The sequence below is a fragment of the Chelmon rostratus genome, chromosome 4 (assembly GCF_017976325.1).
Source record: "Chelmon rostratus isolate fCheRos1 chromosome 4, fCheRos1.pri, whole genome shotgun sequence".
NCBI classification, from domain to species: Eukaryota; Metazoa; Chordata; class Actinopteri; order Chaetodontiformes; family Chaetodontidae; genus Chelmon; species Chelmon rostratus.
Window position 1 is genome coordinate 29,424,655 of NC_055661.1, and position 24,305 is coordinate 29,448,959.

Below are 24,305 nucleotides of genomic sequence, written 5' to 3' on the forward strand. Positions count from 1 at the left end.
AATAAAATCTATCCAAAGAATGGAACTGGAATTACTGTTTTTCCTCAAATATCCCTGAGTCATGTCTGCAGGTTTGCCTTCCAGGCTCTGCAGCGTGAAGACAACCTGTATGTAGCCTTAGGGCGCAGGATGGCGACTGAAGGCCACTCAGATTAGAATATCGACCGTTTTATCAACTCTTCAGCAAACTGGACTTTGGTGGCAGGACAGTAAGAACCATGTTACACTTTAGTCTAATTAGGACAGCACAAACGACATGGCCTACATGGCACTCCGTCCCTCCGGGAGACGGTCATGAGCTGTTAGACCACACATTCGTCTGCAGCAGGAACAGGACACTGGGAAGCAGCTGTGGCTGATTCATGTCAGTGGAGTCTGCTCTGGTAGACATTTGGAGAAGCAAACACCCTGAAGGTAGGGTTTTACCTTTTTGTCGAATAAGCGTTCATCATACTCCAGAATAGATCTCCTTTTTACTCCTAAGGCAGAATCTTATAGAGAAGTTGTCATAAAGATCCTCCCAATTACATTATCCGATCACGCCCCTCTTGTGCTGACATGGAACATCAGCAACAGACCATCAACTAAACAACGGCGATTAACTGCGTCGCTCCTTAATGATAACGAATTCATTACATTTATAAAAAATTAGCTAAAAAATTATCTAGATACAGATACTGAAATATCTCCCCTTATCCTATGGGACTGTGCAAAGGCATATATTCTTTGCAAGTGCCAGAAAAAGAAAAAGGGAAGAAAAACAGTGAAAATTAGAAGACAATAAGGCAGCTTGAGCAACAACAGCAAATAAATCCAACCTCAAGCTTGATAAACAGGCTTAAAGAGGCACGCAGGGATCTGAACAGCTTAATTAATGAAAAACTAGAGGGCAATTTAAGGTTTACGAACCAAAAATACTATGAAAATGGCAATAGGGCGAGCAGGTTACTAGCTCTAAGACTTAACAGAAATTGAAGGATAATACTTTAACTCTCAACAAACCGGATGAAATATGCAGAATTTTACAAGACCTTGTACAAAAATACAGATACTTGTACAAATGATGAGGAATTAGTACAATTTTTAAAAGACATTAAAGTAAAACAGTTACCTGAACCTGTGGCAAGAGCACTGGATGAGCCAATAAAGGACCTAGAAATGCGTCAGATAATCTCCACTCTGAAAAATAATAAGAGCCCTGGCCCAGATGGGTATATTAATGAATTTTATTAAGTATTTATAGAGATTATATCACCCCTACTACTACATGCTTACCATCATGCATTTCAATCTGGAACCATGGCCCCCTCATGGAGAGAGGCTACAATAGTGGTAATCCATAAGGAGGGCAACGATCCCACCAAATGTCAGTCATATAGGCCGATCTCGCTAATACAGATGTACGGATCTTAACGGCTATCCTCGCAAGACGTGTCAATAAAATTATTACGGAAATTATTCATCCCGATCAGACAGGACTCATAAAGGGAAGATATTATGGGGATAATGTTAGAAGGTTGCTAAATTTAATGACACATCCGAAAGTTAAAGAAGAGGAGTCAATGATACTATCCCTCGACGCTATGAAAGCATTTCATCGAGTATCCTGGAGATACTTAATTCAAACTCTGAAGCGATTCCAATCTGGCCCAAACTTCATTTAATGGATACAAACTTTATATTCGGATCCACAATCGGGAACGTGGTTGTAGACAAGGCTGTTCACTATCTCCCTTGTTATTTGATATCAGTATTGAACCACTAGCACAGTTGATTAGGGATGATGATAATGTAAAGGGGATCATGATAAATGGAAAACAGCACAAAATTTCAATGTATGCAGATGATGTACTGCTGTATCTCACAAAACCTATAACAACAATACCATATTTAAAGGACCTTATTTTCACGTCTCGGGCTATAAGTTAAATGTGGATAAAACAATGGCCATGGATATTGGTGGCAGCATCTCAGACGCAACTTAATCGCATAGCGGGTTTAAATGGCCAGTAGATGGAATTAAATATCTGGGCATTCATATATCACCTTCATTAGAACAAATGCACGATCTCAATTCCAAAAGTCTCATCCAAAACATCAGTAAGGACTTGGATCGATGGTCAATATTGCCTCTGTCTCTATTGGGCCGCATTGAGAGTGTCTACTCCCTGAATTACTGTATCTGTTTCAGATGTTACCTATTGACATTCCCAAAACTACATTTGACAAATTAAACAAGCTAATCTCAGTTTTTATCTGGCAAAGAAAGCGACCAAGAATTAAACTAAAAACGCTACAGTTACCTAAAGCAAGGGGAGGGTTCAGACTCCCAAATTTGAGATGTTATTTCTGGGCTGCACAACTAAAACTGTTAATAGTCTGGATTCAGGACTCATATATACACGTTGGCTCAATATTGAAAAGAGCTTATGTGAAAGACCTCTAAAGGCCATTTTTAGATGTCCATTCAAAAAAAGTAAATATGGGACAATGGACCAAAAACATGTTAAAAATATAGAAGACAATAAAATGTACATTTGGCCCGTCTAAAACATTTTCAGCACTCACTAATATTGGATATATAAATGGGTTTGTGCCCTCTAAATTAGATGCAGGGTTTGGAAAATGGTCCAAGTGTGGGCTTGCCAACTTACATCAACTCCACAATGCTGGTAACTTAAAATCATTTGCACGGCAATCTGGGGATTTTAAACTACCAAGCACAGATTTCTTCAGGTACCTACAGCTGAGGGATTTCTTATTAAAACACAAGGACTGGGCTGAAGTTGTTAAGCCAACACTAACTGAAGAATTGTTGATAAAAGTACAAATAGGAAAGTGGGATAAGAAACTAATAAGCTTTTGCTACCAAATATTCTTGGGCATGAATTTGAATAGTACTACACAGATTAAAGAAAGATGGGAAATTGATATTAATTCCAGCATATCAGCATATCGTACGGGTGTACATTTGGTAACCAGTTCGAATGAATGGAGGGAATTTAAATGGAAGATTATCATGAGGTTCTTTCGGACACATGAAATAATGGCCAAATTTGACAATATACACTCAAACAAATGCTGGAGAAACTGTGGCCCACATATTGGCAATCAGACTCACATGTTTTGGCTGTGTCCGAAACTGGAAAGTTTCTGGAAAGAAGTGTTTAAAACATTAATGTAGTATGTGGGGTAAATATTGTAAGGGACCCATTGGTGGCTTTACTAGGTCTATTACCAAAAGGCATTAATGGAAGAGCCAAAACATATCTTTTACTAATACTACGAGCAACAGCGATTAAATGCATCACAGTAAAGTGGCTGAAGCCTGACCCTCCGACATACAGTATGTGGACTGGAAAAATAATGGAAGTATACCAAATGGAACAAATAACATACTCCCTGAGACTTCAAAAAGATATATTCACTAGAAGGTGGAGCCCTGCAATGGGTATACTGTTACAGTGAGGAACCCATTTGATCTATATTATTGATCTGATATCAATATATTATTTTTTTACTCTATTGTTATTTTATTGTATTTTGTCTATTTCATTTATTTATTTTTTCTTTGTCACTATAGCTCCGCCCTCATTTTTATTTCATAATTGTTATTATGCTGCAATAAGCACGAAGTTGTCATGAAGATTTTGAGGGGAAAAAAAAGAAAAAAATGGCAGATATGTTGAATGTGACTACTATATATGATCAGAATGAAACTGAAATAAAACTCAGCTGAATGAACACCTGTGTTGTCAGAGCTGACTGATACTAATACTGCACCGCTGAGGACCGATTGAAAATAAGATGAAGTCAGACTGACAGCTTTCAGTTTCCTGCAGCGCTGACGAGAAGCAGACAGCCGAGTCAGGTCAGTAAATTCACACAATGACGTTAAAGAAATGCTGTTTTCATGTCAAAGACTAGAAACTACAGAATGTGACTAAAGCCAAAGATTAAACTCTTGCATGATAGCAGGTGATTGATGAAATAAGTTTTTGACTTACCTGGATTATTATTATTAGTTTGCATGTTCTCCCTGTGCAGCGTGGGTTTTCACCAGGTTCTCCGGCTTCCTCCCGCAGTCCAAAAACATGCTGAGGTTAATTGATAACTCTAAATTGTCCGTAGGTGTGAATGAGTGGTGTGCTTGGTTGTTTGTCTGTATGTCTGTATATGTAGCCCTGTGGTAGGCTGGCGACCTGCCCAGGGTGTCCCCTGCCTTCGCCCGAGAGACGGCTGGGATAGGCTCCAGCCCCCCCGTGACCCTATAAAAGTATACTGATATAGAAATAAAGTATACTGATATCAATAATAAAACACAAAAATAGTAAGTAAAAAGTAAAAATAATTTGCAGAATCATTCCAGTAGAAATGAGCCTAAATCGTCTGTCAAAGAAATACCCAAAGTCAATTGATAGTCATTCATTTATTTGGAGAACATGCATCATTTTAGCCTCTTTTGAAAAGGAAGCATTTTATAAAAGTCAGAGTGCTGCTGGCATTGACTGAGAGAAGTGGAAGTTTATCTTTTTCTGCCGAATATTTCTTATGCAAATAAATGCTTGCCGATGTCTTTATGTGGGACTTCTTAGCTGGAAAACACAGTGGGGGCACAGTGTGAAGCCCTACCCTGGTCCACAATCAGTAAACACTGATAACAATACCACAGAAACTTGGTAACTTCAACCATTGGTCTTTGGTTTGTGGAACATGCAAGGCTCTCTGCTCCTCACATCCTCCATCAGCTTCATGTTGATGTTTTTTGTGACGCTACAACAGCCGAGTTCATCAGAATGTGTTGTTTGCTAGATCGATGCATAGAAATGCATTTCCAAAGTATAAATTGGCCACTTCGTTGTGTCTTTTGATTAATTTTGGTTTCATTTGTGAACCCAAAGCATCATTTGTTCGTGTGGTAGGTTGTTGTTGGTTGAATTCCTAGAAAGACGGATAGAGGAGGGACTTTCCCTGCTTGGTTTCTGGGCATGGTTTTGGTCTTGTGTGAAACTGCAGGGTTAGAAGCTCAGGCCTACAGCAGGTCTATAAGAACGTGTGGTTTGCACACTCGAAGGAGAAACAAATGAACAATACCAAAGTACCAGTTTCCTTTTGACACCTCCAGCAATAATTATCCTCCATATGAGCCATTCTTTGAAGTCTATCTGTGTATATTAATACCTGTGAATGATTCTGTAGTGCCTGAACTGGGACTGACCGCCCAGCATCAGCTGCTATGGTTCTCTTAAAACCCTCATTTTGTCACATTTTCACAGCTACCATACAGTTTGTCATCATCTGCAACTCTGAAGCTGACGGCACACTCCTCAGCAGATTAACATAGAAACATATGAGGATCCTATAGAATAAGATGCATTGCTGTAGATTAAACCAGCCAGCAGGATATAAAGCAGTTAATTTTATATTTTAGAATGACAGGAAATGAGTTTCCAATTTTTAGAACCCTTTGAGACAAGTGTGTCAAGTGGCGATGCCCCCCCCCCCCTTAATATCTGAAACTAGAGTGTAGTTAACACGATCTCTAGAAAACAAAGAAATTATCTATTTTGCTGTTCACTTTATGTTTAAATACCTTCAAACAGGAATAAAACGTTTTTGTTTCTGTTTGCCAGAAAGCTTTATGCCTCCAAATGACTTGATTTCATTCTTGAGGGTTATATTTTAAAGATTATAGCTCACCTAGTCCTATTTACCAGCTGAAATAACTTTACAGGGGAAATCCAACCATGAGATGCACTCTTCTACCTGCCTGGGGTGCATTAATGCATTAGTGCACTGATCATTTTCCTCGTCACATTCATCTCTGGATCAGAAACCTGACTAATGTTACTGACACTGCTTCTACTCAGAGGGGCTGCAGTCCTCGTAGCTGACAAGAACCGTCACTACAAAAATCAATGTTACTTGACGAAGTTGTGTTATGAGTTCCTAATCGTGACTGTGCATCCTGGGAGACGCTGACAAATCCTTTCAATCCTGTTAACAAGCCTGGTCATCCTATCCAGGCATCTCATAATTAGTCTATAAGAGACATTCAGATACCTGATGTCATCTGATCTAATTTACATGTATTGTAATCAGTCGGAGTGATGCAACAAAACATGTAAGACTGTTGTCCTGAGTGGTTGAAACCTGCAGCACTGACACACAGGCAGAGACCCGGGGGCTGCTGCACCCACAGTGGTTTGGCCTCAGGTTGGCTAATCCTGGTGGAAGTGGTTTCTGATGTGTAATGTCCTGGACTGACAAGCTGTTTATAAACCACACACATCATATGTCAGTAAGAACTGTTAGATGTCCATGAGAAGCGGTATATGAGAGTGAGACGTTAGTCATTTAAACTTTATAAGTACCATAAACTACTAGAACAGCGTCAGAGACCAGAAGTAAAAAACTCACAGTCGACACGAGACTCCAGATCAGGAGGAGCGGTTTGATCTCAGCGCTGTTTTCATCAGTCAGACCCCTGAAACGTGTCCTGTGTGGGTGTCACGTCCAGAATCTACGAGGGAACTTCTGATGACTTCTCTCTTGTTACTGCTGTCTCCCAGGATGCACTGCTTCAACTCATCTGATCCAGTTGCAGTGAACGCCACGGTGATGTTTGATTTTGACAACGACAAAGAGAATCTGTGGAGCAGAAGCAGTCAGGAGGTCCCCCTCCCTCCCTGCTCCTCCTCCTCCTCCACCCCTCCTGACTCCCAGTGCGCCGTCTGTCTGGACCGGATCGTGCACGCCGTGTGCCGTAACCTGGCGGGTGGTGCGCAGGTGATGATGGAGGCTGGAGGAGAGCAGGTCAGAATCTCAAAGAGCGGTAAGAAGCGGCTCATCTCATCCTGATGCACCTTGATTCCACTGAGAGAAGCTTCGGCGTGTCTTCATCATTAGCAGGAACAGCAGCAGTGTTAGCATTAGCAGCTGTAGCAGTAATAACACTGGAGACAATGATTAACAGTGGCAGTACTGACAGTTCTAACACTGTAAATTATTTCCCCGTTAATTTACAGTAAAATACTGGCAGCTACATTTGCCAGCATGATGCTGTTCTTCTACAGTGTACCTACTGTAGTCTACAACAACAGTTTATTACCGTAAAAGATATGACAGTAGTGTACTGTAGAGAATATATTTACTTTACAGTATGATACTATAATATTTTTTATGGTAATAAACTGTTGTTGCATATTACAGTAGGTACACTGTAGAATAACAGTATCATGCTGGCAACTATAGCTGCCAGTAGTTTACCGTAATTTAACAGGGAATTTGTTGCCATTATTTTACAGTTCCTACTGTAAACTGTTTATGGGAGATTACCATAAACAGTTTTACTGGAAATGCACATAAGTACTGTAGAATGGAATTTTTACAGTAACATTGCTGTATAGAAATGCCTCAGACAAGAGATGGTCTAACAACATTTACTAATGCCAAACATCTTCAGTCACTGAACAATTTAAGTAACGAGGAGGCCAAACTGTATAAAATTACATACAGTACAGTAACTGCATCCAAACGCCAGGAAATTTCAAATAATAAAATTGTTTTAAACTGCATTCTATGAAGAACAATCAATCATGTTACAGTAAACAGGATCAGAACAATCTGTATACAACCTGCCTTTAGTGTCCATAGAATATTCCTTCACTTAAGATCATGTGCAATAGAAGAATGAAGTGAACAAAGAAGGAATTTCCCCATTGAGACAACTGATAAAAGTGAACTGAACAGAACAAAATGCTAAGATGTGTTATCTTAAAATTCAACATGAACATCTGCCTGCTGTATTCAGGTAAACGTTTTTACCTGAAATAGTCACACAGAAAAATGTTAAAATATAGCCCAGTCCCTGATTTTATAACAAATACAGAAATATAAAATGTAATGACCGAGCAGGCTAACATCAACAGTGGGATTTCAGTGACTATGGTAGGCTAAATCAGATGTTCATTGCTTGCAACATGTAGCCTAGCCTAGTTCACAACAAATAACATGAAGCGGTAATTAACAAAATAAAATGTATATTCAACAGGAAAATATCTTGTGAGATTGCATTTACCTTGCTAGTGAGCCACAGGATCATGGAGCAGGATGTCAGATGATGGTACCTGGTGCAACGTGATTTTGATTGTGACCAGACTGCTCAAGTTTGACTTGACAAAGAGAAAAATACTGTAGTATATCGTAAAATTCTACACTTGCCGTTATTTTTTCTCAAACAGTTATAAACTGTATTTAAAAATAATGTAAAAACCCTGTATTTTTACAGGTATAATTTCCCATTGTACTGTATTGTACCGTTAAATCTTACAGTAGTCTACTGTTAATGTCTGTTCTTGGTTGTGGCTCCAAAAGTATATAAATTTACAGTATTTTACCATATTTAGAAACAACGGTACATTACTGTTAGAATTTGGCCGTATTTTTTACGGTAATAATTTACAGTATACTAGAAACAGTGGTTTCATGGTAGCAGCAGTAGAAGTAGTGCTACTTGATTGTAGAGTAATGGTTATATAGTAATAGTAGCAGTAATAGTACTACAGCAGCAGTATCTCTCTGGCTGCCAGCCAACTGGGATCCAGTTCCAGCCCTTAAAGCTGACTGGAAACCACAGTAAATTCACCAAATCAAGCACCATTCACTCAGTTACAGGATGTCACTGTGAGAGGGCGCCACACAGCTGCTGCAGCCCCCCCCCCCTTTTGCAGCTTTTTTTTTTTACTGCACTTTCTCTCACGGTGTGGGGAAATTTGTGTGATGGAGGATTTATTGTTAATGTGATTCTGGCTTTGTGAATAAATTCATCTCTCTCCCTCCCCTCGCTGCAGAAGTATGGTTTTGTAGTTGCAGCAGTAGGAGCTGTCATCACAGAGGTGATAGTAATAGATTACTTGAGCTAACACAAATGTGATAGTTAAACAGCTGATATTAGCAGTAGAAACAGTGGTTTCATTGTTAACTGTGAGCTCTGTTTTATTGCAGGATGTCCCACACACCCCCCTGATGGTAAGTGTCATTTACATTCAATCTTCAGCACTTTGTCTGTCACACAAGTACATGTAGAAATACCACAGAGTAGCAGTGGCGTGCGCAGGGGGGGGCGACCACCCCCCCTCGTGGCCCAGTTTTTGAAAAACGCGTGCTAAAGTGCCCCCTGGGAGCCAAAAGGCGTGCTAAAGTGCCCTCTTCAGTGGCAAGGACATGCTATATGTGCCCTTTTTTCCGCCCCTGCCCTTCAAAAAGTCTGTGCACGCCACTGCACAGTAGAGATACTTCATTACAAGTAAAAGTCCCAAATTTAAAATTTTACTTCAATAAAAAATAATGATTATTTGTAGGATTTAAATAAATATATTTATATAATATAAGTCACAGCAGAGCGCCACCGACTTAGACGAAAGTGTACTACCTTAATGTAAAGACTGTAAAGAAAGTTCACATCAATTATGAGCAAACAACAGGGGGGGGTGGGTGTTTAAATAAAAACCAAACATGTAGCATTTCCAAGTTACTACGTTTGACCTTCTGCAGCTTTTGCTTGAGGCACAAACTCAGGAAATATGATTCAGAACATGTTAACGGTTACAGAGCTGATTAAACATGTGCTGAAACATTTCCAGCACATGTTGAATCAGCAGAGAAAATATAGCAAAGAAAAAATTACTATAAAAATGTACTGCCAAAAAATCTGTAGCATTTCACAGATTTTACACAAATTGCACAACGGTAGATAAAGTCATTAAGATAATAATAATAATAATAATAATAATAATAATAATAATAATAATGCTATGGTACAGAAATAAATATGCTCTTAGTGTTACATGTTTAGCATACCAGTTGGCTTAACATGTTTTTTTTTTTATGTATGTGGTGGCTCAGCATGCTACTTAGCTTACCATGCTAGCCGCCTCAACATATTTGTTGTTATTTTGTGGCTCAGGCAGCATGCTAGCTACACAACTGACTATAATACAGTGTTAGCTGTGTTTAGCTAGCACGCTATTGGTTAATGTTGCTATGGTGACATATAGCCATATCATCGTTTGGTTTATTTGATGGATCAGTCAACATGCTATTCATGATTATCTGTAGGATTTGAATATGCAGCACTTTGGCACTACAAGGGGAGAGCCGGTGCTCACGTACTGTTGTCAACCTTGATTGGTGATTGAGATCAGGTGAGGTCAGCAGACGAGCAGGTGGAGTGAGTGGGTGGAGCAGAACTGCTGCTTGCAAAAACACACCCACACAAACAGGTAGAGACCCAAAATACAAAAGACCTAAAGTTTCCTAAAGTGTTTTATGAACACTCAGTCCAAATTCCTAGATATTCTTCAGCTGACCGGATGATGTGAGAGCCCCAGAATCTGTATGAACTTTTGTTTAATGAAATGGAAGAGGACATTTTGAATAATAGATTTTAGTTAAAACAAACACCAGGTTTAGCTGTGTTTTTATCATTTGTAAGCTGTTTATAGTTTTATTGTATAGTTACCTTGCGGTTCGACACATCCACGTTTCATGCTGGACTGAATATTTCCATAAGTTTGTTATGTTTTCATCATTTAAGGACAAAATCAAGCCAAGTCTGAGCTCTGCTTCCTCACTGATGTCTGACAGATGGTCCACAATTGCAGCTGTCCGTTGCCATCATCATCATCATCATCATCATCATCATCCTCATCATCATCATCGTGGGTTTGTTCAAGTATTGGAAACGCTCCAATAGTCCACTGGAGCTCAGAGGGTAGGTGTAGTTGTAGTCGGTGGTGTCTAAACATCAGGAAATCAATGCATTTAATATGAGACATCAGTGTGACGACCACGAACGGCTATCAGTCAGCTGACTGAGGCTGCCCCTCCCCTCAGAGCCCCCAGGTCAGACCTGGAACTCCAATAAATACAGCAGAGAGGAAATGCTGGTTCTCTCAGGACGCGGTGATGAATGATCAGATGATTGAACAGAATGAGAGAAATGCATTTATTCAGTTCGGATACTTCATTTTTATTACTTGTGCCTTGAAAACAACTATGAGGAGCTGCGAGGACCCATGAAAAGTAAAAACCAAACCTAGAAAAGGACTAAAGTGGTGGACATCAGACGCCGTGGACTTGAGACTAAATCAAAGATTACAGTTTGAAATTTACCTGCATCAGTGTGAACATGGACTGAAATATTTTAGTCCCGTCTTGAGAAAACTTCTTCCCTTCCCGGTGATTTCCATTCTGCTGAGTACAGCAGGGAAATCCCTGTGGGGAGAGAGAGAAGTCCCCCTACCTCTGATTTCTCACCTCTGACCTTTAAGAGGGGATCTTTTTGTCATGAAAACACAAACATGAACATCTGTCCTGTGGTTACAGAATGGAAATCTAGAACGCGAAGAAGACCAATCATCCGCCATCTCTGCCGGGCCGCCATGAAGGAGACTGAGACCCACCCGCAGCCTCGTCATCAGGACCTTTAACATGTATGATGATAAACTACTGAAGCACTTTTACCGTTAATAAAGCGAATATAAAGAGCAGAGATCTGTGAGTTTGTGTGATATTTGACAGACTTACAGTCGCCGAGATCATCTTTTTTCCTTTTTTACATCCTTCCCTTGTTATTGCAGAAACACCAACTACCCAAGACAGACTAATGACGGCCACAGATATGTCCTAATCCTGTCCTCTAACCATTGCCAGCTCTTGAATGCAGCCCTGAACTGTTTACCTGTCGTTTACCCCCGTCAGGTGGTCTGAGGAGGGCGGGAGCCTCACGTTAGCATGTGACCGGGAACGCGATGCTACTTTTCTCATTAACGTTGACTAGCTGCTCTCTGGTTAATACTCTTAACAATCTTTAAAACACGTTTCTTAAGTCCAGGATGTTTATGTCACTCACACTTACAACCCTACTGAACACTTAATGTAAAGAAGGACTCGGCGTGACGCGCTGGTCCGGACAGACAGCAGCTGAATGAAGCTAGCTCCACTTACCACACAAATCAAAGTCACGTCAAACCAGTACAAACCAGTCTCCTCTTCGTTATCGTTAGATCCTGAACCAAGCTGATGATAGAAACACGACTTTTACAGTCTGCAGATCGAGAGCGAGAGGAGCAAAGTTAGCATCTTGCTCAGGCCTGAGCTGAGCTGGTAGCCGCAGTTGCACCGGAGCGCCACCTACTTACATGAAAATGTATTACCTCAATGTCAAGACCAAATATAGCTCACATCAATTATTAGCAAACAACAGAAGGTGTGTTTTTTTAATAAAAACTCCGAAAAAAAGAGAGGAGCGAGAGACTAAGGAGGAGGAGCGGAGTTGGACCTTCAACTACCCAAAGATTTTTCACACCCAGTTTTTTTTACAGTGGACGTCACATGACCGATCTTGTCGTCTAGTTTATTTGTCATTTTATTGTGTTGTTGTTTGAGCTTAATGCTCTGCTGTACATATTTGCTTGTTAAGCTTAATGTAGCATAAAGGACCATGTAGCAACAGGCAGCTGGCTAAGGCTGATGTGCTGTATGTAGCATTAGTTCATGCTACACATAATCTTAAATCTTAAATAAGTGTTAATCAGTGGTCCTATGAGGTAACTACACACATGGGGTCATAAATAACAAATGTCCTGATGATCAGTCATCTCTCATTAAATGCAGTAAGTGCTATGGAAGTCCTTCTCATCTTCCCCCCCTTCAGTGTTACCGTCAGCATTGCGTCAGTATCACTGATGTTTGGGACAGAAGACCAAAGACAGCTGAGGGACGTCTGGGTCTGTTCTTCAGAGTAACATTTTGAATGCAGGACTTTAAACATCATCACCACAGTTGTGACTTGCAGACGACTTTAAAAAGCACCTGAAGAGTGTAGAAATAAATAAAGGAGACATAATTTATTAACTAGAGACCAATCAGGCAGCCGTTTTAGATCATTTTATTCAGCAGAAAAATTTCCAGCATAATTAAAGCCACAAAAACATACATTTTTATAGCAAACCATTGATTATAGCCATTGATTCAGCTAAAACAAATCCATAAAGTCCCCTGGCCACCAAAAAATACAGACATTTCATAATAACCTGGCCAGTAGTTCACTGTCTTTAAAGCTGCATTATCAATAATTTTACATTTTGAACAGATCAAACGAGACTGAATTAAAAACCGTTTTAGCCTCTTTTAGGTCCTGGTTTTGTTTTGTTCAGTCTCAGTGTTTTGGCAACTATTTTGAATGAATTACTTAATGAAATGAAATTCCATTAATCAAGAAAATATGCCAAACATTTGCTGGTTACAGCTTCTCAGTTTTAAAATTCTGATGCTTTATTACATTCAGCGGGACAGTCAGGTGTATATAAAAATAAAACCAGAAATATGAACACGTGGCTTTGGGCTCTGGGTAATTATAACGTCTATTGTTCACAACTTTTGGCCACTTCACAGACAAAATGATTAGTCAATTATAAAAGTAATCACTGGTTGTAGCCCTGATGTCAGTGCTGTGTTTTCAGGTGGTTTTGCTGCCTGCAAGTGGCCAAGCAAAAAAAAAAAGAACAATGAATGCAGCTTTTAAGAAGCAGAAACTCTGATTCAAAACTTTTAAAAAACACATTTGATATAAAACATGTTGACTTTTACACCATAAAAACTTAACACTACAATCATTACAAATCATTACAACAATCATTACAACAAAAACACAATAAATCAATGAATATACAATGTCATTGAAGAGAACTTTATATTATATATACATTATACTTTAAGGTCATATAAAAACTGAGTCCAGAAGCCCTGAGATCATGTGTGCACAAGCTCCATGCCTGTACATCCAACCCTCTGTACAACACAGAAAGTCCATCAGGTCTTATTTGACTCTTACTTCTCATAGATCAAGATAAACAAATCTTCCATCTTCCACAGTGAAAGATCAATATCACGATCAGCGTGAGCTCTGACAGGCTACAACCACATTATTGTGGTTTTGCAGTCTGGTGCCATGAGACTCTGCCTTTGTTCATTCCCTTACTTACAACCATGGATCATTATTTGGTCACTGGATTATTCATCCCACCGTTTCTGTAGGTGCTGTGACCTCTGACCTTTGACCTCCGGGGTAATCCGGAGGCTGGTGACATTTGGGATTTAGAATTCGAAGCCTGTGTGATTGTTACATTCGCCGGAGCCTTGATGCACCAAGGTCGGCTGCGCCTAATTAACCCACGCGTAATAGTCTGGCTGGACGGATTTCTTCCAAGCCCCGTTGGAAGAGCTTTAAGAATAGTGCACAAATGAGCGGTTATTAAAAATGGCCGAACATTTTGAAGTGCGTGTTGGAGATGAACGCCGTTGCTTGAGCTTATCTCTCTCCAGCTGTAACAGAAGCAATTCTCTATGCTGCTCAAAAGTCAAACCCGCATTTAACCCGACACCATCGCCGACGGCCTCGTTGAGACACTAACATTCAACATACTGCACATGAAGCCTGTTCAGCTGTCACATGAATGGAGAGTCAGAGTTAATCTGCTGATACGGCTGCTGTGTTCACTGTTGGCTGTGAGTTTATGAGCTGGTGCCGGAAGCATTCCGACTTATATTTATAACGGATAAGCAGGCACATCTGGGAGTTGCCAGGGACCTGAGGACCCCTTTGAATCGCTGGTGTACTGCAGTGGATGAGCATAATTCTGGTGGTTTGTGATCTCATAGTTCTGGAGCAGTTGCACTGCAGTGTAATGGGCCCTGGAAAGGAGAATGTCCATCTTGCTGCTCCAGTGGACTTACTGTTGGCCCTGTTTTATCCTGAGCGCAGGTCGAGGCTAATCCAGACGGTGCTGTGGGCTACTGAGACTCTTCAGGTTTTGTGTCACTGATTGGTAATGTGATGTGAAAGTCCCGGTGAAAACTGAGGGACATTGGGGAATTCCAATGATCAGACAAAGATTTTAGCAGGTCTCTGAGGGGAAGTGAGACATCACGCACGCAGAGGTTCAATATATGCTTGAAAATAATGTTGCTGAACCATCATTGGGCTTCTCTTTGTTTGATAGTGGAGAAATCTGACAAATGCCCTATATTCTGTTGTAACTAAGCCAGATTCCCGCCCACACCCTCACAGTGAAGACTGTGTGGATAAGGTTGGTTCTGCCAACACATGCAGCGTGGTCGCATGCTGTTTGATCGCCGAGCTGACGGGAACCTTACAGTCAATCAATCTGACCAAATGTGAGTTTACCAGAGCCACAGTGACATGTCTGGCCAAGGCCAGGTGTGTCCAGGACAAGGCCAGGTGCGTCCAGGACAAGGCCAGGTGCGTCCAGGACAAGGCCAGGTGCGTCCAGTGCAACAGAAAATAATGGAGTTAATTAGTTTGTGGGTCTCCTCAGTTATTACTTCTCTGATGGACCATTTCAATGTTGTTGTGCCTTTTACAGACTCGCTAAAGGCTAGGATGAAATATGTGTGGTCTGCTAGTTCTCAACAAATGTTTCAAATCTTTGCTCTGCTCAGCTGGCAGCTCCACGGATGGATCGTCCATCTAAGTTGCAGGTGGATGCAGTTTGCTGGGTGCTGGTGCTGTGCCGTTACAATCTGATGGTCAGAGCATCGATCATCCTATTAGTTTCTTTTCAAGGAAGTTTAACTGGCATCAGGTGAATTTTGATTTTGGCCTCACAGCATTTTGAAGTGAATGTGGGTTCAAGTGTTCCTTGAACTCCCGTGAGTTGTTGCAATCCGTGAGCAGTACACTACTCAGAAAAGTGTGTGACTTTCATCTACAAGTCCTTTGAATTGTTGAATCACATGTCACCACGCGCTCTTGGTAAATATGGCCAGTGTTACTTAAGATGATGTCGGGGAGGCGAATGCTTCAAGAGGAAGTGCTGAGGGGAAGTCAGTGAGGTGTGGTTAAAGTGTTTTTCTCAATGAACTTCACTGATGATTTATTGCCACATGCCAAACAGACGAAAATAAATCTGTGAGCAGATATTGCAAGAGGGTTGAGAAGGTGAATGCTACAAGACAATAATACATGTTAGCATTTAGAACCAATTTCTTTCCTTCAAGCATAGTTTGAGGCTTTAAGCAGCTTTTTTCATTTTGTGACTGTCCCTGATCCCCATCTGTACTAGCTGTGGCATCAGTTTCCACTTTTTTACGCAGACGACACGCAGCTCTACGATTGTACTGACACAAAAGACCCGAAAGAAGCTAACGGACTCCATAACTGTTTTCAGGGTCACACAACTGCTTAGCGTCCAATCACAACATCACTTATGACAACAGATTTTCAGAATCAGTTGCTTCAGTGGAACTGTCTACGTCAGTGGATGGAAGAAAATCTACGCAGAGCTTTAATGAACATTAGCATGCAAATTCTCATGGTCGCTCAACTGCTGTTAAGACAGTCCTGATCTTTGAGGGAACGGATAGTCAGTGTTGAAAATAGAGGAAGCTATCGTTACAACATTAGCTTGTCACGTCATTTAATTTAATGATCAGAATGTACTGCTCAATAAACGAGATGTGACGTGATTTGCAGTTAGTTTTGAGACGGACGTCAATGGCAAATGACAAGTAGTCTCTTGTCAACATAAACTGTCAACTTTTTGTCAATTTACCAACTAAACGGCAAGTTAGCTAACCGATAGCTAACTAACTGATAGAGAGCGAACTGGTAGCAGGCCAGCTTACTTAGCGAGTTACTTTGGCATGATACTTGCTAGATAGCGGCTTTCTCTTGTATTCTTTATCTGTGAACGCTGGGCTCCTGGACTTTGGAACAACAAACCATCATTTCAACTTACTTCTTATTTTCTTTATCCTCTCTCTGTAGCTCTGTTACTTTTAAGATACAATAATATTGTAACATATCTCATTATACATATTTATATTGAATATATTTGTATATGTAGCACTTATATTTATATGAATTATATAAATTCCTATTCAATTTAATTTAATAATCGTCTTTAGGCACTTTAATAATACATTCGAAAAAAAGATATGAAATCTTAAATATTATGTTCATTATTATCATCATCATCATCATTATTATCGTGATTCGATCACTCACTTTCTATCCTCGTTCAGACACTGTTGTGTTGCAACATATGAACTCATATGATGTTGTTGTTGTTGTTGTTGTTGTTGTTGTTGTTGTTGTTGTTGGCTCCCTCCATCTCCACCTTAATCTGCTCATTCGCAGGAATGTATGTAGTTGTCCCGGTGCAAGATACTCCTCTCTTGCATGTGGAGGTTTTACAGAGGAGCAGACCCACGATTACAGCAACAAAAATAAAAACAGCAGCGATAATGAGCCCAAACTTCCACGGGTCTGGACACCAGCTCTCAGAGATGCAGGTCAAAGTGGAGTTCACTGAAAGGACGGAGAGACAAGAGGAAACTGGTCAAACTGTGTTACTAAATCAAAAACACTGGCAACAAGCTGTTGACGTTTTTAGCCATGCTAGCAGTGTGGCTCTGTCTGTCTGTCTGCCTGCCTGTCTACCTGCCTATCTGTCTGTCTGTCTGTCGATCCACCACTTTGGCTCAGACTGAAATATCTCAACATTTATTGGGTGGATTGTCACAAGAATCATGTTCCCCTCAGGATGAGTTCTGATCTTTTCACGTTCCATCTAGCGCCATCATCAGGTCAATATTGTCATTGCTCCAATACATTGATTTATGACCAAACATCTGCAAAACTAATGACACCCAATCAGCCTCAGCTGGACTGTATACTACTAATTGGATTATTCATTTAATTAAACATATGATTGTACGTCTGTCTGTCCACATCTAATCTCACATACCACTGAATATATATTTTAACATAACAATATTTTTTGTGCACATTTCTGACTGTATGCTCGACGACGTCTCATGGTTGCCGTGATTCAACAATTCTGAGAAGCATATTTTCTTGACTGTTGTTTTATTCTGCTTTAGACTGTTGTATTTTCCATTTTATGATACGCGTTACAACATTGCCAAAGACGCCTGTCGCAGCCACATTTTGTCCTTTGTTGTGGCTCAAAAAGTGACTTCAAGACAAAGTTTGGTCTGATCTTGAACCGGAGTATCTTAACATTAATTCCATACGCGATAACATGAGATGAATAAATCCATGTTTTTGATTTCTTCACCACCATCGTGACTAAATAAATACGAAATGTATGGAAAGAAAAAAGAATGTTTAAATTGACAAGTTTGGACTTATCATCCCATTCATTGTTTCCTTATTAGGTTTTTATAGTTCGAGGAACCCAGGATGCTCAAATACGCCACCAGGACATATTGTATACAAAATACAAGACCTCCACTATACTGTACTATTCTATATGTACTATTCAGCCAAGTGTTTCCAGAATATACCATTGATCTCATGTGACTTACAATAAATCATGAGATAAAACCACATCTGCTGAACATCAGCTTCAGAGAATCAAGATGAGGTTTTGTGACAGCGTCGGTACACGTGAACCACAAAGGGATCACATGCTTTAAATGAAAAAACGGCCTCTTTGACAGAGCACGAGCTGGAGTGTGATGATATTTAACACTTTCTACTTACTGAGAACAGTGAACCACAAAGTAAACAACACTGCAAACTCTACGTATAACAGAGCAGGTAATGGCAGCAGCACCTGTTCAGTGCTGAAGTCTGTGTAGAAAATCACAAAAGCTGATGAGAAACGTTCAAATGTTTTGCATCACTTCATCAAATCTGTCTGTGGGTCTTTCGAAACCTCTTTTAGCTAAGGAAACGATCCAAAAGCACAAACTGACTCACCGGTGTTTGGCTGATCACCCCAGCTGCAGTTGACTAGAAAACACAAAAAAAAGTGAACAAATCAGTAAATGTGTCAGGTGGGAAGAAGAATATTTGTTTTTCATTAAAATTATTTACAAAATGGGGCTTTAGTCTGCTGAAACAAAAGTGTATATGTAGTGTCAATTTAAAAAAAACAAAACATGGAAATGCAAACTCTGACTGATCCCTTCAGTTTAGAAGGAAACATTCGTGTTTCCACATCATGAGTCATCTTTTGCAGCGCTGCGTGGGAGAAACACAGTCTGATGTAATTCAGCTTGCACTCACCTCTGCAGGACGCTTCCTCAAAGGCCTGAAGAAGAGAAGAGACACGCAGAGACGAACGAGTAATGAATGACTCATTCAACACTGTCATCAAATTTCAAATTACCTAGTTCCCCCTAGCCCCAGCTTTACTTTAGTATTTAGTATGTATTTAGTGCTGATTAGCAAATGTTAGCATGCTAACAAGCTAGCTTAAGCGGTTGAACATGACAAACATTGTGCTTGTGGAACATGGCTGCATTAGCATTGTCACTGGTGTTAGCATTTAGCTCAAACCACCGCTGTGCCTGAGAGACTCGTTTCTCTGTTGATTAACATTAAAGTCAAATAAAACAATGAAATCAGATTGAAAGCATGAAGTCGTCTCTCTGAGTGACACAGAGACGGCTGGTTTCTTTTTCCTTTAAGCTCTGAGGTCTTTATCAGCTGCCTGAAGTTGGATTAACATGGGTTGTTATAAGTTTACTGAATTGGGTATTTTCCGACAGTATTTTATAAAATGCTGTAGGCTGAACGTTTTCCCATGTGTTATATGATGGTGCACATATAAACTCATCAATGTGACTTCACACAACATGTGTTCTGCATGAATCACATGTGAAAAGTTCTGTGTGTGTGTGTTTCGCCTGTAAGTGTGCCTCACGTGGTGTGTCGACACTGGCTAGTTTTCACTCATCGGTGAACTTTGGGTAAAATGTTTCTTTTATTCTACTCCTGAGCTCTGAACATGTTTTCCCTGCCAGGCGTCCACATTCCCTCATTTAACATCTCCAGGCTGCAGCTGCTTGTGCATGATGTTTATCACTGAATGAACATATGAAGGTGTTTCTTACCCCTAAACAGTCCTGTGTGTAGCGTACGTTGTCTACACATTTCTTCAGGATGGTGGACTGGTTGGTCAGACTATGCACAAACCAGTCTATAGTCTGAACACCTAAGGTGTTACGTGCGATGGCAGTTCCCTGGAAAATAAACACAGACAGATTCATTATATCAGTGGTCCCCAACCCCCGGGCTGCGCACCGGTACTGGTCCGTGGATCAGTTGGTACCGGGCCGCATAAGAAATAATTAATTGTTTCCGTTTTATTTATTATGAGTCTGAACGATCTTTTATTTTGAAAAATCTTCATTTTGAAAAATGACTGGATTCTCTCGGTTACATCTCGGTCACTTGAGAGCTCAAATTTAACCCACAAGCTAAACAGACGTGTTTGGAAAGTTTCTTTGCGACGGGGAAAAGGCCCAGTGAAGAGAGAGAGGAAGAGTGACGACTTCCAAGAAAAAGAAGCTTTTAACAGACAACACCAGGAGTCCGAGACAGGTGATTCCCCCACACTGAGCCCGCTCTGCATCATATGTGGCGACCACTGGAGACCAAGCAGCCTGGTACACAGTGATTTACGTTTATCATTATATTTACGCGTTGATAAAAAGGTTGGGGACAGAATCATCTCTGTCCCAAAGTGAAGTTAACAGATTTGTTTTTATCAGAACATCAGTGATCAGGTGGTTTTTTCCAGAGATCACGATCATCATATTTCATCACACTGTTTAAAAAAAAAAAAGGATGAGAACAAAAGGAGGAAGAAGAGGAGGAGTTGTAGGGAGTTTTCAGTTCATTCACAAGCAGAGTGCCTCGATCAGAACACCTGACGCAGGAAAGGCAGAAGAGTGAAAATCACTTGACCTACTGGTGTTACATCACACCATCACAGACACTATTTCCCAACACTCAGCAGCGACCTCTGAAGACCTCATGAGGACCTACTACTGACCTACTACTGACCTACGGTGGCGTGCACGGGGGGGGGGGGGGGGGGGCTGCCCCCCCTCGTGACCCAGGTTTTGAAAAACGCGCGCTACAGTGCCCTCTTGGACGCCAAAACGCGTGCTAAAGTGCCCTCTTCAGTGGCAAGGACACGCTATATGTGCCCTTTTTTTCCTTTCCGCCCCTGTCCTTCAAAAAGTCTGTGCACGCCACTGCTGACTTCTTCCCACTGTTATTACCTGCTGCTGTAATACCCAAATTTCCCCGGCTGGGTATAAATAAAGTTTTATCTTATCTCATCTTATCTAATCTAATCTTATCATCCTGTAGTCTGATCTCAGCATTAGATCTTATTAAAGAGCCTCTCCAATTAACCCAATGCAGGAGTGTGCAGGACTTACATTGATGTCCTCCCAGCATGTCTCGCACTCGGTTGAAGGGGCCGGTTTGGACAGCAGATACATGTAGAAACCATTAGGTTGTTGCTTGACGTCACAGATGATCTCAGACAGAGACTCTGCTGCAGCCGCAGGAAACATCAGCAAAACCGCAAGAACTGAAAATAAAGAAAAACACACATGTCAGTGTGCAACTACACGTGAACTCAGGTGTTAGCGTGCTCCAGTGGGTTCATCATGTGGAGTCATTGAAGATGAGCATGACTGATGCTTTATCATGATCACTGATTTAAACATCTGCAGTAAAGAGTTCTTCATGAAGGGTGGCTATAAAGGTCTGTCTACAGTTCTAACAGTAAGCAAGAACAAAGGGCTTATTTTATTTGTCCCGGCAGGTCTCAGGGTAAGGGGTCAAGTCCACAGGGTCAAGACAAGCAGATGGAGGGATGTGGACTTTCTGGAGATGAAGGAGGCAAGAGACAGACAAGATTGAAACTTGTCTGATGTCGTTAATCCTGAGTGATTTCAAGAAAGAAGGAATCTGCAGCAAAGGAGGGAAAGAGACGGGAGGACAGAGCTGTTAATGTGAAGTACGCTGTGTAGCAGTAAGCTCATAATCATGCTCATCACAGCACACGTTCAAGAGTTCAGTGATTAAGAGCTTTTTATGATCGGATACAAACGCTGATCGTTCAACAGATCTCTGCACGTAAAGTATGAGTGAACAATAAATGTAAACTGAGCTGGTTCGTCCAGCAGAGGCCAAACACAGCGCAGGTGAGACTTCCAGCTGTTGCTATAAATTCTACTTAAATTAAAGTGAACTCTTGTTCACTTGTTTACGTACTTCCATCAAGTTTGGTGACTCACAAGAGGCAGATTTTAAAAATGGTCATGAGTAACTGTGATGAAGACACAGCGGTGCTGAAGGATGCCTGTGAATATTCTCATTCATCCAGTGCTGAAGCGTTAAAGGATCAGTTCACACACCGCACAGAACACTGGATTTAAAATGAGCTCTAACGAGGTGACAGCCGTCAGCTTTAAGTACATCCACATCAGGTTTCCAGCTCCTGATTTTAAGGAAGAATCAATAAAATGATTTAATGTGTCGTCTTGAATGTGTGAACTCTCTCATTTCTTCTCTGCTGTCAGCTGCCAAGCAGGAAGTGAAGCGTTAAGGATTTTTTTTTTTAATCTCAGAACATGATTCTGTGTCGAGGATTATTGTTTTGCAGGACTGTGAATCAAATGGGTGACGAGTCCTTTGCTGCTCACACTGTGTGGAAACGTGGCAGACAGAGTTCTGAGCAGGAGATCGTCGGTTCGACGCTTCGTGTCTTCGTGGTGGGTTTCAAACCCACGCCGTCCACATGTGACCACAACACAACATGTGTTGGTGTGAATCCCCGCCACGCCTCATCGATTCTGAGCTGAGTGGATCTTTAGGTCTGAATACATTTTCATTAAATCACGTGATTAACCAAAAGTGTTTTGAACTGTTCTTCATGTCACACATGCTTAAACACAAGCCAGTTTAAAAGATGTATAACACAAGCTGGGAGCAGGTGCAACACATGCCTGTATTCAGTAAATTAATTATGTTGCTATCGCATGTTATTTACATGCTATTATTACTGAATGAATACAGTTTATGTAGATTTTGCATGGTGTGTTACAGGTGGAGTCCACTGATGGTCATACCTTCTGTCACCCCTGACAGCTGACTGCTCTGACGCACTTTTACTGTAGTTTATGGAAGGTAAGAAACTCTGGATTAAAAAGCAGCTGCGGTGGGTGAAAGTTTGAGGTTTGAACATGAACATTTATCTGCACGAGTGAACTGAGAGACTCCGCAGACTACAGACCTGGTCCCACCTCTGGTCCTGAGCAGGTGGAAAGCCCCAGAACCAACTGCCCCTCCTTTTCTCGGAACTTCCACAGTTCCATAGTTTCCATGTAGTGTAACGTTTTACATTAGGTTACCTGCTTCGGCACATACCTGGCCGCTGGTTTAGGCTGACAACACGTCACAAACTTACAGAACTAAGTAATAGTTAGTAATAGTGTTACACGGAGTCAGAACGAAACGAAACCACACATCTCTTCTCCTGTTTAATCTGATCCAGCTCATTTTCAGGATCAATGATAATCTCTGTTTTAGCCTCTGGCTGAACTGCTCCGACGCGTAAATGAGCAGCTAGTGGCTGTGATTAACTTCACACCACAGAAACACTTTGATTTCACTTCCTGAAAGCGCAGTTTGAGAATCGACTCACCGGCTCTCAGCCCGAGTTTCCAGAAGATTCTGCGAGTGTTTCCCAGCTTCATTACGCGAACTTCCGATTCAAACTGAAGAACAGCCAGCTACACATCTGGTTATTGGTTATTCCACAGGACCCGCCCCCTGACGGCGAGCAGATCAGGCCATCGTGTCCTCACTTGACCCGTAAACCGCAGAAAGTCCCGCATCCACAGAACATGGAGTTTCTTCAGTGTTTGGCTCCAAACGTGATCTGAATCTCGCTCGTCTGACTTCTGTTTCATCCACTTTTTGTGCAAATTTCTGCTTTTTTGTTCTCTGTCCAGCACAAACCTGCAGTATTAGAGACTCAGCTAACTTCCTCTTTTCCAGAGGCGGAGCCAGAACATAAGGGGCTTAGCCAGGGGTGGGGGTGGGGGTGGCTGCTATATGTACCATTTTTCAAGCCATTTGAGTTAATAGAATGCCTAAAAATCTGCACATCATCATCAAAATCTGTAGTAATACTTATGAAATTTAAATTTTCTATATTTATATTTGAGGTATCAACCTTTATTTTGGCTGTATATCTTTATATTGAGGCCATTTGTGGAATAATAATCCCTGATGTAATATTGCACAGGTTGTAGCATGTATTTCATTGGCTATTCGAAGTGTCAGTCATCTGCAAAATCAGTTGGCTTCTCTTGTTGCTAGGCTTCATATAGCAGATCATGATTGGTCCACTGACGTGTCATGTGATACATGGCAGCCA

The 24,305-nt window shown here is 41.0% G+C and overlaps 1 protein-coding gene and 1 long non-coding RNA gene across 3 annotated transcripts; one reads left to right on the plus strand and one right to left on the minus strand.

The window, feature by feature from the left end:
- The first annotated feature begins 6,700 nt into the window (after positions 1 to 6,700).
- On the plus strand, positions 6,701 to 10,695 carry LOC121604919. The gene is made up of 3 exons (XR_006006781.1): positions 6,701 to 6,835; positions 9,007 to 9,030; positions 10,648 to 10,695. It is a non-coding gene; the product is annotated as an uncharacterized LOC121604919 (long non-coding RNA).
- Positions 10,696 to 12,942: 2,247 nt separating this feature from the next.
- Positions 12,943 to 23,830, minus strand: LOC121605488. Of its 2 annotated transcripts, XM_041935407.1 has the most exons (7): positions 23,568 to 23,830; positions 21,292 to 21,446; positions 19,954 to 20,082; positions 19,124 to 19,148; positions 18,815 to 18,847; positions 17,093 to 17,395; positions 12,943 to 15,606 (listed from the first exon to the last, which is right to left on the minus strand). In XM_041935407.1, the coding sequence occupies exons 1-6, from the start codon at positions 23,617 to 23,619 to the stop codon at positions 17,136 to 17,138; spliced, it is 654 nt and encodes a 217-aa protein (XP_041791341.1). In that variant the 5' UTR covers positions 23,620 to 23,830; the 3' UTR covers positions 12,943 to 15,606; positions 17,093 to 17,135. The 2 variants fall into 2 exon arrangements, with proteins under 2 accessions (XP_041791341.1, XP_041791340.1); XM_041935406.1 differs by having other exon boundaries at positions 12,943 to 17,395; positions 23,568 to 23,829.
- Between the last annotated feature and the right edge of the window lie 475 nt (positions 23,831 to 24,305).